At 44.4% G+C, this 17,866-nt stretch overlaps 1 protein-coding gene across 2 annotated transcripts in view; it reads right to left on the minus strand.

Annotated features, from left to right (window-relative positions):
* PPL (periplakin) overlaps positions 1-17,866 on the minus strand; it is a 130,724-nt gene that overhangs the window by 74,850 nt on the left and 38,008 nt on the right. The window contains exon 2 of one of the 2 annotated variants that reach the window (XM_089694097.1): positions 10,148-10,195. The exons of the other annotated variant lie outside the window; for it this stretch is intronic. Within the exon in view, the coding sequence (XP_089550223.1) occupies positions 10,148-10,195 (48 nt within the window). The remainder of the gene's footprint in view (positions 1-10,147; positions 10,196-17,866) is intronic. 2 annotated transcript variants of the gene reach the window in all.

Genomic DNA, 17,866 nt, shown 5'->3' on the forward strand with positions numbered 1-17,866 from the left:
CTGTCACTGACTGCAGTATCATGTATTGCTCTAAATTTTTACTCTCTCCCCAGCCTGTGCCCACCTAAACTATCCCAACCACCTGTGCCCACCTAAACTATCTGAGCCCACCTAAACTATCCTCACCCACCTGAGCCCACCTAAACTATTTCAGAACGCAATTGCTCAGCGCTCAGCGGCGCCGATCGAGAGCGCCCCTCCTGTGCATGAGGAACAGGAAAGATAAATTCAGTGATGGACGGTATTTTTTGGAGGAAAAGGTGGCAACCCTAGGGGAGCCTGTAGGAGCAGGCACATCTACCAGACAGGGTACACATGCATGCTAGACTGATTTTATATCTATGCTGGACGTTTACAAACGGCCTGCCATGATTTTATATCTATGCATGTGTTCCTGGTGTCAGTACGGTACTGATTTTATATCTATGCGTGTGTTTCTGGTGTCAGTACGGTACTGATTTTATATCTATGCATGTGTTTCTGGTGTCAGTACGGTACTGATTTTATATCTATGCGTGTGTTTCTGGTGTCAGTACGGTACTGATTTTATATCTATGCATGTGTTTCTGGTGTCAGTACATTAGTCATTTTATATCTATGCATGTGTTTCTGGTGTCAGTACGGTACTGATTTTATATCTATGCGTGTGTTTCTGGTGTCAGTACGGTATTCATTTTATATCTATGCATGTGTTTCTGGTGTCAGTACATTAGTCATTTTATATCTATGCATGTGTTTCTGGTGTCAGTACATTAGTCATTTTATATCTATGCATGTGTTTCATGCAGATCATGCAAGAGGCAGCCGGGGGTCCGATGACATCATTTCCCTTATATGGTATGTACGGGAAATGATGTCATCGGAAGCCCCTCCCAAATTTTACTTGCATTCCTGTTCTCTAAAGGGGTGGTCCTAGGGTTTGATGGGGGCGTGGCCAGGTTTGGGTGGGGGAGTTCCACCACCTTTCCTCTGAGAAAAAAAGCCCTGCATATATATATATATATATACACACATATATACATACACACACACGTACCACCCATGGGAGTCATGATCGTGGCACAGCGCTCTAGATTGATGGCACATTTAGCTTGCCATCATATCAGAGCGCAGTGCACAAGCGCCTGTGATGTCACCGACTGCAGAACTTGGGAGATATTCTTTGTACCTACAGGTAAGCTTTATTATATTCTTACAGGTAAGTACCAGGCTGAGTTTACTATCACTTGTAATGGAAGCCTGTCTTATTGTACCAAAGCCTGCTGCCAGCCATATGCATAAATGTGGTGGGCCGATGGTGGGGCTTTATGCCATGCCACTACATACTGTATATGCGTACTACCGGCGTCCCAGAACTGTGACTGAGCTGTCAATGGCACTTCGCAGGCACTGTTTATTATCAGTCTCCTGACCACTTGCACACTGTGACAGCCAATCACATCACCAAGAACCATCTGGGGTTACAAATGATTAAAAGGACCAGCTCCCAGCTGTCAGGAGGGGTTCAGGTAGATCTAAACTGGGGGTTTTATGTGGTCACCCACATGACAGGTAGATCACAACTAGGTTTTTGCTGTCTGTACTGCTCCTCTGTTAGGACTTGGTGAAGGCAGCATCATTACTCCTGTACCGTGCTGATGCTTGTAGAAGTAGAGAGCCGGAAGGAGGTGCAGGCTGTGCTCTCCTTCTACAGCAGGGGGTGTCAAACTGGCGGCCCTCCAGCTGTTGCCAAACTACATGTCCCATCATGCCTCTGTCTTTGGGAGTCATGCTTGTACCTGTCAATCTTGCAATGCCTCATGGGACTTGTAGTTTGGCAACAGCTGGAGGGCCGCCTGTTTGACACCCGTGTTCTACAGGAAGGATGTTGTGGTTGGGACCTTAGGGAGCATGCTGCATTATCCTAATCTGGCCATACACGGTACAATCTTCTTATTATAAAGAACAAACCTGCGGAACCCATTCAGTTTGTATGCAATAAGACAGGCCCCTGCACTACATAGTTGTTGATAGATCTAAAGAATATTGTACAAGATTGTATAGTGTATGACCAGCTTTAGTCTAGTTCTATAATAGATCTAACATTCTGCCTCTTGGAATCTACACATTACAACCAAATGCTTTGACCAGATCATGGATGAACAGGTAAGCAGAGCCCGGGGAGGATTTGCATAGCACACAGCCTCATCTATAATAAATTCATCTCTCACCGGATCAGCTGGTTCTGCAGGGCGTTGGCGGGAGGAAGCTCAGCCTGCGTTAATGAAGTTTATTTTTTGAACTCCAACTTACAAACTCCCTGCAAACCTTTCATTTAATAGGCAAGCTTCCTTTCATAATGACACTCCTTTGTTTTCCAAAAGGGAAAAAAAATGTCTTGTTGCTTGTTACAGTCTGTGAAAGCTCTGGGGCTGAAGCACACTTTTGCATTGCGGCGGTTTGCGGTGATTGGCTCTTTACCGCACCATACATGTGTTAGGGCGGGGGTCCGTGACCTGTAGATCTTGGCCAGGTGACTGGTAGATCGAGTTCTGGGATTGCTGACCCGCCATCTCAGAGCATCAAACAGACCGCAATGCAGAGGGACTACTTGGAAAGTTGGAGCTGTAGTAGGGAGCAAGAGCCACATAAGCCGATGCCTCCGCTGTAGTCTTGGCTCTTGTCCCATGCAGAGTGATACCAACTGAGCTCCACCTCTTATCCTGGCTAGCGGTCTCCAGAGTGGGGCCAGCAGCAGGAAAGAAGAGATCTTCAGGTCAGTGTGAAGCAATAGACTGGGCATAATAGTATAGGTCTGCTTTCACACTGATGTGCTGCGGTTTACCCACACTGGGGGTGCTATGCAGTGTGCCAGCGGCTTTCCTGCGGATTTGCTGCACTTAGCCATAGACTTCTATTATATCCTGCGGGTTTGGTGCCCTTTTAGAAAGTGTGTCACACCTGCAGGATATAACAGAAGTCTATGGCAAAGTGCAGCTAACCCAGGAAAATCGCAGATGCACTGCACTGCACCCGCGGTGCAGGTAACCCGTGGCACATCAGTGTGAAAGCAGCCTTATAGGGGGCTCAGAACAATAAGGGTTCATTTACATTTGCAGTTTGGGGGATGGTAAAACCCATAGCTGAGGTGTGTTTTTATCACCCCTTTCCTAATCGCACCCCCTTTAGCTGCAGTAGCCAGGGGTGTCGCAGCATCAGAGTTATACGCCCCGTCATTGTTGGTGGGTGTAACACTTGCCAAGCATGACCCATTCAAGTAAATGAGGCAGCTCTGAAAGTGCCCTGCAATCTTGTGCAATACAGCAAACAAGGGGTTAAAGCAGGCAGCGTTGAGTTGCTTTCTCACCACCTGCTTTAACCCCTTGGACCCCGCAGAAGCATGCAGTTGTGGGACGCTTGCACAGTGCCCCCCATTTACTTAAATTGGTTGCGAATGGAATGCAGTAGAACCCACCAAAAGCAACAGGGGGTTTACTTTCTGCTGCGGCATGAAGCAGGGTTACCACCCCCCAACTTTATATGTGAACGAGCCCTAAGGGTGCCGATGCCGAATGCAACTAAAGGGCTCATTCACAAGTGCATCAGGCAATGCTGCTCCACTGAAGAGTGATCCAAGTGTGTTTGACATGTGGTAAGCAGGCGATATGTTGCCTCCTCGCCATCTAATTTAAAGCAGAGCTCCACCCAGAAGGGGAAGTTCCACTTTAAGGCTTTGTCCCCCACTCCCTTTTAAGGACTGGCACCTTTGGGGAGCAGGGGGGTACCTGAATTTGACAGGTACCCGCTCCCACTTCCGATGTGATTGGAAGCGGAAGTTGTCCTCCCTCCCCGTAGTCTTCTGGGACATGAGTTGGTGCTTTTGGCAGTAGTTTTGTTCATGTTGTAGAGCACCCAAACGCAGCAAGGCAACACAGCTGTGACGCACATGCACTGCAATGCAAGACAACATGTGGTACACACTACCATGCAATGCGTTAGGCTGCATCAGAAAAAAGCCGTTCCTGTGCATTGGCAGCCCATTGGAAATTAATGGGCTGCATTGATGAATCACATATTAAAACATGACGCAACGTGCAATAGCGCAATGTACAGGAACAGACAACTGTGAATGGGCTCTTACAGATAAATTGCAGGTATGGATATTTTATACATCCAGCTTGGCCCAATGTACCTATGTATACAACATACCTGGCCGATGCCCCTGGAAACTGGAAATCACTGAAGTAGACACCTCTACACCAGTCCTCTCCCATGTCCTGTGCCAAATGGCCGGCCTTCTGCATTGGGAATAGAAGAGGTCCGCCGCTCAGCATGGGCACCCTTCAGGGAATGTGTTGCCTTCTTTGAATCAATGGAAAATGTTTACTGATTGGATGAGGTGGAGAGTGTGACGTCACTTCCCCGCCTACTACAGTGATCTCCAGTTTTCAAGGGCCTAGTTATTTTGGTCCAAGCTGGATCAATGTAACTATGCATAAAGTATCCATACCTGGAATTCATCTTTAAGGTGGCACCATACTCTGGTTAAAAAGAAATAATTCTATTCAAGTAGCTTTTCGTAACTCAGAGAAATCCCTTCTATTACTCTCAGCCTCAAATCTTCAAATGTCTTCTTTGTCCTGCTATGATCCTCCTACCTGTTAGAGCAGTGGTACTCAGCCTTCCTAATGCCGCGACCCTTTATTACAGTTCCTCATGTTGTGGTGACCCCCCCCCCAACCATAAAATTATTTACCCAGTAATTATAATTCATGAGTGTCGTTTTACCTCCAATACTGCTGCTTTCAACACAGTAGCTGCTTTTAACAGAGTAGCTGCTTTCAACACAGTAGCTGCTTTTAACAGAGTAGCTGCTTTCAACACAGCAGCTGCTTTCTACACAGTAGCTGCTCTTTACACATCGGAAATATGTGTTTTCCGATGGTCTTAGGGGACCCCTGTGAAAGGGTTGTTCGACCCCCAAAGGGGTCATGACCCACAGGTTGAGAACCACTGTGTTAGAGGGTGGCTACGTTTGTGCTCCATGGTCCCACTGTATGTAGGAACAAAGCCTCATGCTCTCTCCCGAGGTGGACTATGGGATTTGTAGTGTGCATAGAGCAGTGCTCATGACTGCAAGCAATGTGCTCTGCTTGTTTCGATCAAAGGGAAGTGGGGGGGGGGGAGGGAATAGAAAGTTCAGGAGCCACGAAGGACATTACAAAAAGACATAAAGATTAAAAAGTTAAACAATTTTATGAAAATAGATTACAGGGCCACTAAGTAGTAGATGTGTATGGATTATTTTTTGTAAAATAAGATCTTGTACGGATATCCTTCCAGTAACAAACTTCCTGTCCTATGGTGACAACATTTGCTCACTGTACTGTATGGAGAAGCAGTGTTGTCACCCTAGCACAGGACTAAAGTAGCCTCTCTGTCTTCTCTTCGTTACAACATAGAGAGGAGGGGGTCTCTAGCCCTTAGATAGCTAAGAACAAAGTAACTGATAAGGAACAAGGACATTGGGTTTAGAATTGGGTTCAGTCTGAACCCAAGGCCATTGGAACATAGATGTTATCCCCCATTGTTAGGCCAGTGAGCTGCAGACAGAAGATTCCCCGCCCCGTAGCTGATGTACACAAAAGGGTGGTGATGCTTGTGAGGACCTTGACCTATCATGGGCACATGGCCCATATGGCTTGCTGTGTATCGTTTGGTGCATTTTATTTCTGCTCATTGGGTGGCTACATTGTCTTGCAGAGTCTATCTGGAGGCTGCATGTAGCCACCCTGACATGTGCTCTCCTAGCCAGGAATGCATCTTCACATGTCGGTTGGTGCTGTGCTCCGGCGCCATGTTCGGGGGGTGGGTGAGCTATATGGACATTATGGACAGTATGCAACTGTGCCTAACCACTTCAAGACCGCAATGCATATATATGTTTCGGCTTTGAAGTGGTTATGGCTGAAGCTTTATTTTTTTTTTTCAGCCGGAGATTCTCTCTCTCTCATAAAAGTGATCCAAGCATCCGATTAGCTGCTGGATTGCTTTTAGACACGGCAGGAGAGTTCTCCCATTCCATCCCCCAACAACCCCCCGCACTGCTCGCTGGTGTTTCTCAGGCTTACAGTTCTTACCCGTGAGCCCAGGAAACGATCTGACAGTTTACGCACTGGCCATAGAGGTGAGGAGAGACCAGATCATACCATCTTTACCATGAAAGAGTCTGATGTTAGTGCCACTTTAAAATGGAACTTCACTCCGCAAGTGAAGTTTAGCTTCATGCCTCATCGCCCCCCCCCGTCTCGGAGGAGTTTTTTTCTTTCTGGCGGCACACCCCCTACCACCATTCAGGCTTGGTGTGTCCTCTACCTCAACCTGGGAATCCTGGGGATCTCCTGTTGCCTATCACAGGACGCTGCAGGAGTCCATTCACAGAACAGTTGGGGGATGGAGCTGTTGTATCTTCAGGGGCCATGCTGCCTGAACTCTGAAAGCGGGGACAGATGCATAGACACATTTAACCTAACATAACAAGTCATGGGGATGGGGGAGGGGGGGGGGAGGAGAAAAGGTGTGTGGGGGGGGGGGGGCGAAGTTGTCCTTTAAACTCTCATGTATAAGTAGATTAGGAATAAATACTCACTTACACAGCTTATAATAATAAAAACACAAAAGGTTTATAAACCGTTCAATGTCTTGTTATTACAAACCTAACAATAAAGTACAATAGTGCCTTCCGCTGAAACATGAGCAAACTTGGCTGCAAATCATTAATAAGTCACATTATATGAGGAATGTACCGAAAGTAACGCAAAACTGTGCATAACTTTTTTTTTATTAATTTGCTTAGGACATTCAATTTTCACATGTTGATAGAGTAACTCTTCCTCTGTAGGTTTTCTTCATTATTGCAGATAAATAATGAATTCTAAGCAGAAGCAACGGGCCCCATTGATTTCTAGATGAAGGAAGGGTTCAGGCTGTCTGGCATTTATGATCTCCCACTGCGTGGTTTGTCCTCAATGCTGGCTTCACCTTCTTTAAACTTCATCCATCGGTCTACATTGCTTTTGTCAATGGTGCCATCTCTGTAAACATTCTGTTGCCCTCTGTGGATGTCGGACAGCCTGCTCCCATCCTTCATCAAGAACTCCTTCATCAAGTGACGGCACTTTGCTTCTGCTTGGAATGCATTATTTACAGAAGAAGAAGAAGAAAGGAAGAGGAAAAAGAAAGAGGAAGAGGAAAGAGGAAGAAGGAAAATGAAAGGAAGAAGGAAAAAAAAAGAGGATAGATGAAGAAGAAAAATGAAAGAGGAAGAAGAAAAATGAAAGAGGAAGAAGGAAAATGAAAGATGAAGAAGGAAAATGAAAGATGAAGAAGGAAAATGAAAGATGAAGAAGGAAAATGAAAGATGAAGAAGGAAAATGAAAGATGAAGAAGGAAAAAGAAAGATATAGGAGGAAAAAGAAAGACAAAGAAGAAAGGAAGAAGGAAGAAAGAAAGACGAAGAAGAAAGGAAGAAAGAAAGACGAAGAAGAAAGGAAGAAGGAAGAAAGAAAGACGAAGAAGAAAAGAAGAAGGAAAAAAGAAAGACGAAGAAGAAAGGAAGAAGGAAAAAAGAAAGACGAAGAAGAAAGGAAGAAGGAAAAAAGAAAGACGAAGAAGAAAGGAAGAGGGAAAAAAGAAAGACGAAGAAGAAAGGAAGAGGGAAAAAAGAAAGACGAAGAAGAAAGGAAGAAGGAAAAAAGAAGGACGAAGAAGAAAGGAAGAAGGAAAAAAGAAAGACGAAGAAAGGAAGAGGGAAAAACGAAAGACGAAGAAGAAAGGAAGAGGGAAAAACGAAAGACGAAGAAGAAAGGAAGAGGGAAAAAAGAAAGACGAAGAAGAAAGGAAGAGGGAAAAAAGAAAGACGAAGAAGAAAGGAAGAAGGAAAAAAGAAAGACGAAGAAGAAAGGAAGAAGGAAAAAAGAAAGATGAAGAAGAAAGAAAACAGAAAAGAATAAGGAGGAAGGAAAAAGAAAGATAAAGAAAGAAGTAAGCAGAAAAAAGGAAGGAGGAAGAAGAAAGAAGGAGGAAGAAGAAAGGAGGAAGAAGGAAGGAGGAAGAAGGAAGGAGGAAGAAGGAAGGAGGAAGAAGGAAGGAGGAAGGAGGAAGGAGGAAGGAGGAAGAAGGAAGGAGGAAGAAGGAAGGAGGAAGAAGGAAGGAGGAAAAAGGAAGGAGGAAAAAGGAAGGAGGAAAAAGGAAGAAGGAAGGAGGAAGAAGGAAGGAGGAAGAAGGAAGGAGGAAGAAGGAAGGAGGAAGAGTTACTCTACCAACATGTGAAATCTGAATGACATATGTACATTAATAAAAAACATTCTACCCACGTTTGCATTACTTTTTGTGCAGCCTTTATAATATATTGATAATAGAGGTGGCTGTTGAAGCTCCAGTGTTCACTTCTCCCACCATGTTATTTCCCCCGAGAACACTGAGGGCTCATCCACACCACCATCACATCCCACGTTCTATCATTACACGTCTTACAGTAATGCTCTGCGTATGTGTTGGGGATTGCACTCCAAAGCAGTAGCAAACAGTAGTGCACAAGTTGGGCTTATGGCTTCACCACAGGCAGCGGATGCCCTGGCCAAAATGTACCATCTCCTAACCCCAAAGATGCAAATCAATATAGGAGAAGCTGCAACACTGCCCAACTCTTCTTTGCTGAACAGTGCATTACATGTAATGCCATCCACCAGACCCTGCTCCTCCTCCTTCAACATGTTTCACCCCTGGAAGAGGTGCAGAGTTGGCACGGTATGGAAGTATAATTATGTACATATTACCCATGATTCCTATAATTAAAGCTGAACTCCGGGCACAAAAATCTTCATTCAAAAGGATAAGTTCACCTTTAGGAAAATATAATATATTATACTCGTATTTAGGGTGTAACATGTTCCTAATCAACTGCATCCCACCCCAAGAGCCCCCTCCTGATTATAGCGGACGGCAGTTCTTTTTCCTGCACAGCCGCTGTTACATGTAGAAATCGGCACGTCTGTGTGGCGTTCTGCCCGCACAGCTATGTCATTCATTCATTCATTCACAGTGATCTGTGAATAAATCAACTACAAGCCCCATCTTCTACTGCTGCAGAGGGACTTGTAGTTTCAATGGACTAGAAGTGCAATCATCAAGACACTTGCAGTCCATTGATACGTCCTCCAGCTTTCTAACTGAAGCCCGTACAGAGATATGAAAAGAATGCAGAGGGAATTGTCTGCAGGAGCCCTAGATTGCACCAATGATGCGCCGATGGCTGTGCAATGCTCTGCAGGCTCCTGTAGAAAAATAATAAATGCACAATTTTTTCCTGCAAAAATATATGCATTTATCATTTTTTTATCTTTTTTTTTTTTTAATTACTTTTATTCAGATTTTCAAGTTTTCTTTTCACAAGATAGCAAAAAAACTAAATATACATGATCTCGATACAATTTTTTTTTATCTTAAAGGTGAACTTAGCTATTAAATATATTTCTCATGAGTCACAAAGGATCTAAATCCACTTTGTGTGTTCCAAGTATCTTTGAAACCCCCAGATATTACCTGGTAACAGTAGCAGTGACATCATCACTGTGCTGTACATAGCCTGTGCAGACAGCAGAGCTGTGGGAGGGGCCCAGCAGCTCCACCCACTACAGACTGCCTGCAGGAAACTACAGGAGGGGGCGGAGACAAGACCAGTCACCCTGCACCAAGAGAGAGAGCAGCAGTGAGCGGTCTTTGTTACAGCTCCTGCACAGAGGTAAAGTTTCACACTGGATCTGGAAGAAATACACAAAGCACGCCAAGATTTAGGGAAGAATACACGTGACTCTTGTATTTAGGAAAGATTTGTTTATCCCGGAGTTCAGCTTTAAAGAGACATAACCCAGTATATCCTTCACCATCTCTAATCTATAGTTATCACTATTGCATCAAACATATCCATTACCAGTCATGTCTCCTCAACGTAATATCCCCCAAAAGGTGAATTACCCATCAAACCAACACCATTTATTAGTTATGGAATTAGAAACCCCGAAGTTAAAAGTAAATGAACTCCCCACCTCTATGATTAAAGTTAGGGTTTAATCGAATTGTATGAATAGAACCTTCCCATTTTCATTACCTTGATTTACTGACGTCGTCATAGTTGGAGGGAGCGTCTGGTAAGGTACTGTAAAAAGCGAAATCAGAGTAAGCAATTTCAGCAAGCAATTTCAGCACAGGAGAGGAGCCTGTACAGCTGCGCAAGACTGCCGGAAAGGGTGGAGGTCCGCTTTAAGCCCCTACCAGGGCGAAACACATTCGAGGAGGAAAAGGGGGCTGGATGGCCTTTGCTGTGCATCGTTCACTGTGAAATAAAGTTCATTTACGAAAAAAGGATTTAGGGACGATGAGACTTTTCCTGAATTGACCCCGAGGTACGTCTTCAGTGCGCTGTGACGCACCTGTGTTATGGCACGCCACAACGCACAGGTGCGAATATTCTATGCATTGCAGCGAACTGAGTTTTGAAAAATTGCACAGGACTTACCGTATTTTTTCATGTATTGAGGTGTGTTAACACAGCCTCTCTCAACCAGGGTGCCTTGAGAAAATGTCTAAAAATTGCCCAAAACTTGTATACAAGCCAGCGGGTGGAACAAGCCCGCCTTTTAGTTACACAAAGCCACAGGTTTTCAATGTGCACCATTACAACCTTCTAGCCGCCGGTGACAACCAATGACATCATCAGTTGATAAGGAGGATGTTGGTTGCCTGCACAGCATCCTTGTTTGACCCTCCCCGTCCCTCTCCATCAGTGCTGGGGCCACATTAGCTCAGTGATGGAGAAAAACTGAGGGAGAGGAGAAATAATGGAATACTAGTCAGTACCAGTGTGCAAAAGTGTATTTGCTTTGGAAAAATAAATCACCTCTAATGTTGGGTGTCCTACATGTGTGGATGTTGCTGCGTTATAGAAAACTATTAGAATAGTTTTTCACATTTTAGAATAGGGTGCCCTTTTAAAATTATCAACAGTCTAGAAGCACCCCATTTTAGACATCCTTATACCCCTACCATAGCTATATATACACAAAGTAAAGAGAAAGACAATGAAACTACAAGTATAGTTTGGATTGTCAGATAAATTCTACACAAATATAGGAAATTTGTATATAGTGAACTGAACCTGGACGGAAGTTAACATCATGGGGTTGGGGGGAGGGGCCCTTTGCACAGGCACAGTCACTTTGGCACAATGAAGGTGTCTCTTTAAAAGGTGTATGTTTACTGAAAACATTTAGATTTATTGTAACTGAGAATTGCACGCTCAGATCCTACCCTGTGCAGATATTTTCCAGCTCTCAGGACAACAATCTAAGAGCCAGCAGACAGAGTTATCACCACGGGGCAGGTTAATTCCGCAGTTAACCCTTTAGACTCTTACAAGGTAGGCCTCCAACACATGTTTTAATGGAAACATGCGCCATTCACAGCATCTACTGGCCATTTAAAAGAAATGTCTGTATACTTGCTGCCACACCCAGACAGGAATTTAACAGAGTTCATAGTATGGTAGCCTATATGTTGGTCGCCTACAGATTCCTAAATTTTTCATTAGAGAGATTAGGGTGAACGATTTTAAAGTATCATTTTAATGAAGAAAAAATACAGAGCATGAAAATATCTACGAAAAAAATATTACAAGCAATGGCAAAATAAACATAAATAAAAGTGAAAATTATGCCTGGACTTTGGTTCCATGCAGATTTTAGTCTAATCTGATATATTAGGGTCACTGGCTCTCATAAACAACTCCAAGCATTCCTTCAGACTTTCTTTTGTAAGCGAGAATTCCAGAGCCTCAAATGCAGCCATCTTTCCAAGAACCTTTAGAAGGCATTTACAGAATTTACAGAACCAACTAAAGGCTCCGAGGGATGTGCTGAAGGGGCTGGACAGTATTATTTATTTATTTCAGGTACTTGTATAGCGCCGTCAATTTACACAGAACTTTACACACATATATATATACATATATATTGTACATTCATATCACTCCCTAACCCTCAAGGGGTGTACAATCTAAGGTACCTAGCTCACATTCATGCATACACATACTAGGGCCAATCTAGACAGGAGCCAATTAACCTACCAGCGTGTCTTTGGAGTGTGGAAGGAAACCTGAGTACCTGGAAGAAACCCAAGCAGGCACAGGGAGAACATGCAAGCTCCGGGCAGGTGGTGCTGTGGCTGGGATTCAAACCAACGACTCTAGTACTGCCAGACGGAAGTGCTAATCATTTAGCCAGTGTGTTACTCTTATTGCCAAATTTTCAAACTACATCTATATTTCTAAATGACTAGGTTTTACAATCTGACAACCAACAGATTATTGAACATAATAAACTTATGATTTAATAGACACCAAATATGATATGAATCATATGCATGTTTCTGTTAGATAGACTAGACACCAAACACAACTACATTACGAAATGCAGAAGGCTGACAGTACACAGTGGGGGAGATTTACTAAAACTGGTACGCACAGAATTTGCTGCAGCTGCGCATCCAATAAACGTAAAGATGTGTATTTGACTGTTTTACAACCATTTAAGACCAGGCTCTATTATAAGCCTTTTTGGGGCCTCTGTTAGGGATTCCCATGAATGCCTAGCACAGACATTAGATTTAGATCTAATTGTTTGCAAAGTTTGGAGGAATATGGACTGCACTGTGCTCCCCATCAGATCTCTGAAAGTAAAATCAATGAGACAAAATAACATGCAATATTTTCCATCAGTCAGTCCTGACTGGTAGACTTGTACTAAGCCAGAGGGAACAGTAAAGCACAATCCATGTGTAGTACTACTGAGCAATAAGCAAAGCTGCATATGTAATGAAACAATATGGCTGCCCCTATGTAATTCAGCTAAAAATGATACATAGAAGCAATTTGTTTAAAACCAACACTCACTAATTTTTTGACTTACATTAAGTGGATCCTATTGACATATCTTTTAAAAAGCTCAAAAAAATCTGCTAGTTTTCTCTAAACAAAGACCTGTAAGTGTGGGAGTTTGGAAATAAAATGGAAGTACAATACTTTCCTTGGCGGCAATCCTACATTTCTCACCTCTCCCACTTCCACGCCCATTGAAGATAAATGGCAAACAACTACAGAGCGGCCACATTAAATAATAGCCTAGTTACAACTCTGAAATCTGGTACCATTACATGTTTAATAAAATGTACCAACAAGCTACGCTGGAAAAATGCGATTGAACATGCAACTTTTGGCGTTTGGTGCCAAATAATGGTAATGATTTTTGCTGCCAGCCATGGAATTTTATCAGAATGTGCTGCCAGCTTCCCAAAATGCTATAAAACAGTCATTGGGTTTCCTCAAAGGCAGAGCTGCTTTCCTGCTGTGTGCCCAGGTGTACTCAACATTATGGCTATACCTGCCAACAACAATACCATTCATACTGAGAACGTCCTACTGACTATTATCAATGCAGGAAGCCAAAGTGTTTCCCAAAGTGCCGGGCGTGTCCTGTGTTCTCAACTTCCTGACTTTCTCTGTAGACTGGCTATAACACTTCACTATAGACTTTGCAGGATCTTTGGGGTATGTGGATGTTGGTTTACCAGGACATATAATGAGGCTGGAACCATGATAAGCAGAGAACCTCCTTTACAAATGCTTTGTGGGGATATATTAAAGTGTCAAACCAGCCAAATTTTTTTGCACATGACCATCCTTCCTATATGGAACATCCCAGTTGAAAACCATGGGCATTAGCATGGAGTTGTATGGCTTTGTGGCCAGAACAGCCTCCACAAGCGGTCGGAGTGTATCCGTGGAAATTTATGGTAATTCCACCATAAGAGCATTGTGAGGTTAGGTACTGATGCTGGACAAGAAGTCCTGGCTAGCAGTCAGCAATTCCTATTCCATTCCAAAAGGTGTTAAAAAAAATTGAGGTTGAGGTATTTGTAGGCTACTTCAGTTCGTCCCAGGGGCAGACTGACTATTTGGGCACTTGGGCACTGCCCGAGGGCCCAGAGTCAGTAGGGGGCCCCATGAGATGCCCCTTGTACCTTTTCATAGGCTTTTTTGGGTGTGGTTTGAGTGTGGGTGAGGACACAGGGGCCCCATGATCCCCTATTGCCTGGGGCCCCCATGAGTTGTCAGTCCACCCCTGGTTCCTCAATATCAAACGTATCAAAGCATGGTTTTATGGAGCTGTGCCCAGGGACCCATTCAAGCTGTTACCACAAAGTTTGGACACAATTGTGGAAAATGTCTTTGTATTCTGTAGCATTAACAGTACATTTTACTGGAAAAAAAATCCAATAAATTGGAGGGTTGTCCACATACAGTACCTTTGGACATATACCGTATGTAGTGATGGGTGCACATGTTGAATCAAAGCTTGGAAACACCGCCATAAATTTGATTTAAACAGTCAGTATATGCATACATTCCAGTCATAAAAATGCCAGAAAAATATGAACGATATTGGCCCCAGGTTAAAGTCAGACATTTTTTTCAGTTCTCCAAACAGCTATCCAGTGTTGATGTACTTATACCTGGGAGGAGACTGTCCTAAGATACAAATGAGTTTAGGAAAACCTAATAAGTACCTGACAAGAAGACAATCTGTGCACCTTTGATTGGACTGGACTGGGCCAGGGGGGTTGTCTATCCTGAGACATGAAGAAAGAGGTTTTCCCAGTTGCCTGAGAACAATGGTTGCCATGATGGTCCATAGAAGCATTTGTAGGCAAAGGCAGAGGACACAGGCGGTCTTAGCAGCAAGTTATAGAGTAGTAAGACTTTGCAGTATTGATAGAAGGCTAGGGCCAAGTACCTTGTTGATGCTAAAAGCTGTTGGGTGTCTGGGCAGTATGCCATTTCCAGAACTCTGATTGTATTTAAGAGGCTTTCAGGTGTTCCTGTCACCAGTACAGAGCCTGTGGCAAAGCTCTTCCTTGACCATAATCAGGAAAAACTGGGTGGCCCATTGCAGAGATACGGGTCTCTTTGCCTGACATGGGCAAGGTCGTAGGGTCTCTTTAAATAACCAATTTTAATTGGTAGGAGCCTGTAGTAATATCATATACACTCACCGGCCACTTTAAAAGGTCCACCTTGCTAGTGCCAAGAAAATATCCCCCACACCATTACACCACCACCACTACCAGCCTGAACCGTTGATACAAGGCAGGATGGATCCATGCTTTCATGTTGTTTACGCCAATTTCTGACCCTACCATCTGAATGTGACAGCAACCAGTCTGCCCATTCTCCTCTGACATCAACAAGGCATCACACAATTGCCGCTCACTGGATACTTTCTCCTTTTCAGACAATTCTCTGTAAGCCCTAGAGATGGTTGTGCGTGAAAATCCCAGTAGATTGGCAGTTTTTTTACATACTCCAACAACCATGCCACATTCATATTCACTTGAATGCCATTTCTTCCCCATTCACTGTCCTAGATGTCACTCTAGACTCACACCTGTCCTTCCAACCCCATGTCCAATCGTTGGCAAACTCGTGCAGGCTTCCACCTCCGCAACATCTCCAAAATACGTTTGTTCCTAACCCCAGACATTACTAAACAGCTCATTCACTCCCTTATTATCTCTCGTCTGGACTATTGCAACTCCCTCCTCACCGACAAACCCCATCGCAGACTATCCCCGCTTCAGTCTATCCTGAACTCAGTGGCCAGACTCATCCACCTTACCAACCGCTCCTCTTCTGCCACCCCCCTCTGTCATTCCCTCCACTGGCTCCCGATTGCCCAACGCATTAAATTCAAACTACTAACACAGACATACAAAGCCATTCATAATGCCGACCCAAACTACCTCACCGACCTGATACCCAAATACCACCCGACCCGTAATCTTCACTCCTCACAAGACCTCCTACTTTCTAGCTCCCTGGTCTCCACCTCCCACGCCCGACTGCTGGACTTCTCCAGGACTTCCCCCATGCTCTGGAACTCACTACCCCAATCCATCAGACTGTCACCTTCCCTCCTCACCTTTAGGCGCACCCTGAAAACCCATCTCTTCAGGGAAGCCTACCCCACCCTCACCTAACAACCAATCTCCTCCACTCCTCCCACCACTCCATCCCCCACAGCCACTTCCTCCTGTACCACTATCCCCTCCCTCTTAGATTGTAAGCTCCAAGGAGCAGGGCCCTCGAACCCCTCGTGTTTTGTTTTGTCACTGTATTGTCTCATGTTCTGTCCCCCACTATAATGTACAGCGCTGAGCAAACCTTTTAGCGCTACATAAATACTGTATACTAATAATAATAATTCTGATGCTCAGTTTGAACTTCAGCAAGTCGTCATCACCACGTCTACTTGCCTAAGTGCATTGAGTTGCTGCCATGTGATTGGCTGATTATCTATTTGTGTTACCCAGCAATTGAACAAGTGTACCTAATAAAGTGGCTGGTTAGTGTACAGCAGCACACAGGAGTGGGAGGGAAGCACTAGTAAACAGCATGTTGTTAGGAGGAGAGAGCAGAGGGGGCAAACAAATAAGTTGCTGCTGCTCCTTTATTGCCCAATCGCTGACTGAAGCCAGGGGTTTCATTGCTTCACTGCAGCAGAGAAAAGTCAGATCACCAACCTATGCTGCATGCATGTACAGAAATACGTATCCTTCGGCAGTTAAAACAACCGCCATATATGTATTCCAGCCGTGTGTTTGTCTTTGAGCTTGGAGTTCAGTTTTGATTCTGGATGTGGCTAAAATACATGAAAATATTTTGCAACCTCAATATAACAATACAGAAATGTAAGGGAGGACTGTAACATCTGTTGCCAAATGTATCTGCTGCCAAAAGATGTTTGAAACACGTTTCTTTTTCCATCACCTGCAGAAAGTGGCAGATTGCACAGCCCAAAATACGCATGTGAGTACGCACACACCTCCCAACGCCTGCAGCCAAACTCCGAACCAGCCAGGGGATTATTCAGCTCAACAACATAGCCTATTCCTCCCCTTCTGCTGAGACTCCACTCCTACATGGACAACAAAGGACTCCCTGACAATGATTCACCAATCTCTCTATAAATAAATCAGCGTCTATCATCCTGCCATTATTTTCTGAACAAACAATCAAGGCCGTTCTCTTGGAGTGCAGAGACGATTGTGATAACATGACAGCTGCATGCTTAGATGACACACATGGGAACTGTCAATCACCGTTGGTCAACCTGATTGGCAGCAGCAGTTGGTGTTTATAGTGACAAACTGCAAGTTGTAGAGAGTTCTGTAGCTCCCCAGATTGTCTGGGTTGGATCCTGCATTCCTTCTAAACCAGGGGTCTCCAAACTTTCTAAACAAAGGGCCACTTTACTAACCTTCAGACTTAAGAGGGGACAGACTGTGGCCATTGGGAGTAGAAAATGTCCTGGCTTCAGAAACAATGCCCCATCATTGGTGTCCATGAGAGGCATAGTGCCCTATTGCTGGTGTCAGTGGGAGGAATAGTGCCCCATCATTTGTGGTAGTGGGCGGAATAGTGCCCCATCATTTGTGGTAGTGGGCGGAATAGTGCCCCATCATTTGTGTTAGTGGGAGGAATAGTGCCCCATCATTGGTATCAGTGGGCGGAATAGTGCCCCATCATTGGTGTCAGTGGGAGGAATAGTGCCTCATCATTGGTATCAGTGGGAGGAATAGTGCCCTATTGCTGGTGTCAGTGGGAGGAATAGTGCCCCATCATTTGTGTTAGTGGGCGGAATAGTGCCCCATGATTTGTGTCAGTAGGCGGAATAGTGCCCCATCATTGGTGTCAGTGGGTGGAATACTGTCCCAT

This window comes from Staurois parvus, unplaced genomic scaffold (genome assembly GCF_062004578.1).
Source record: "Staurois parvus isolate SC_StPar_1 unplaced genomic scaffold, SC_StPar_1.0 ptg000649l, whole genome shotgun sequence".
NCBI classification, from domain to species: Eukaryota; Metazoa; Chordata; class Amphibia; order Anura; family Ranidae; genus Staurois; species Staurois parvus.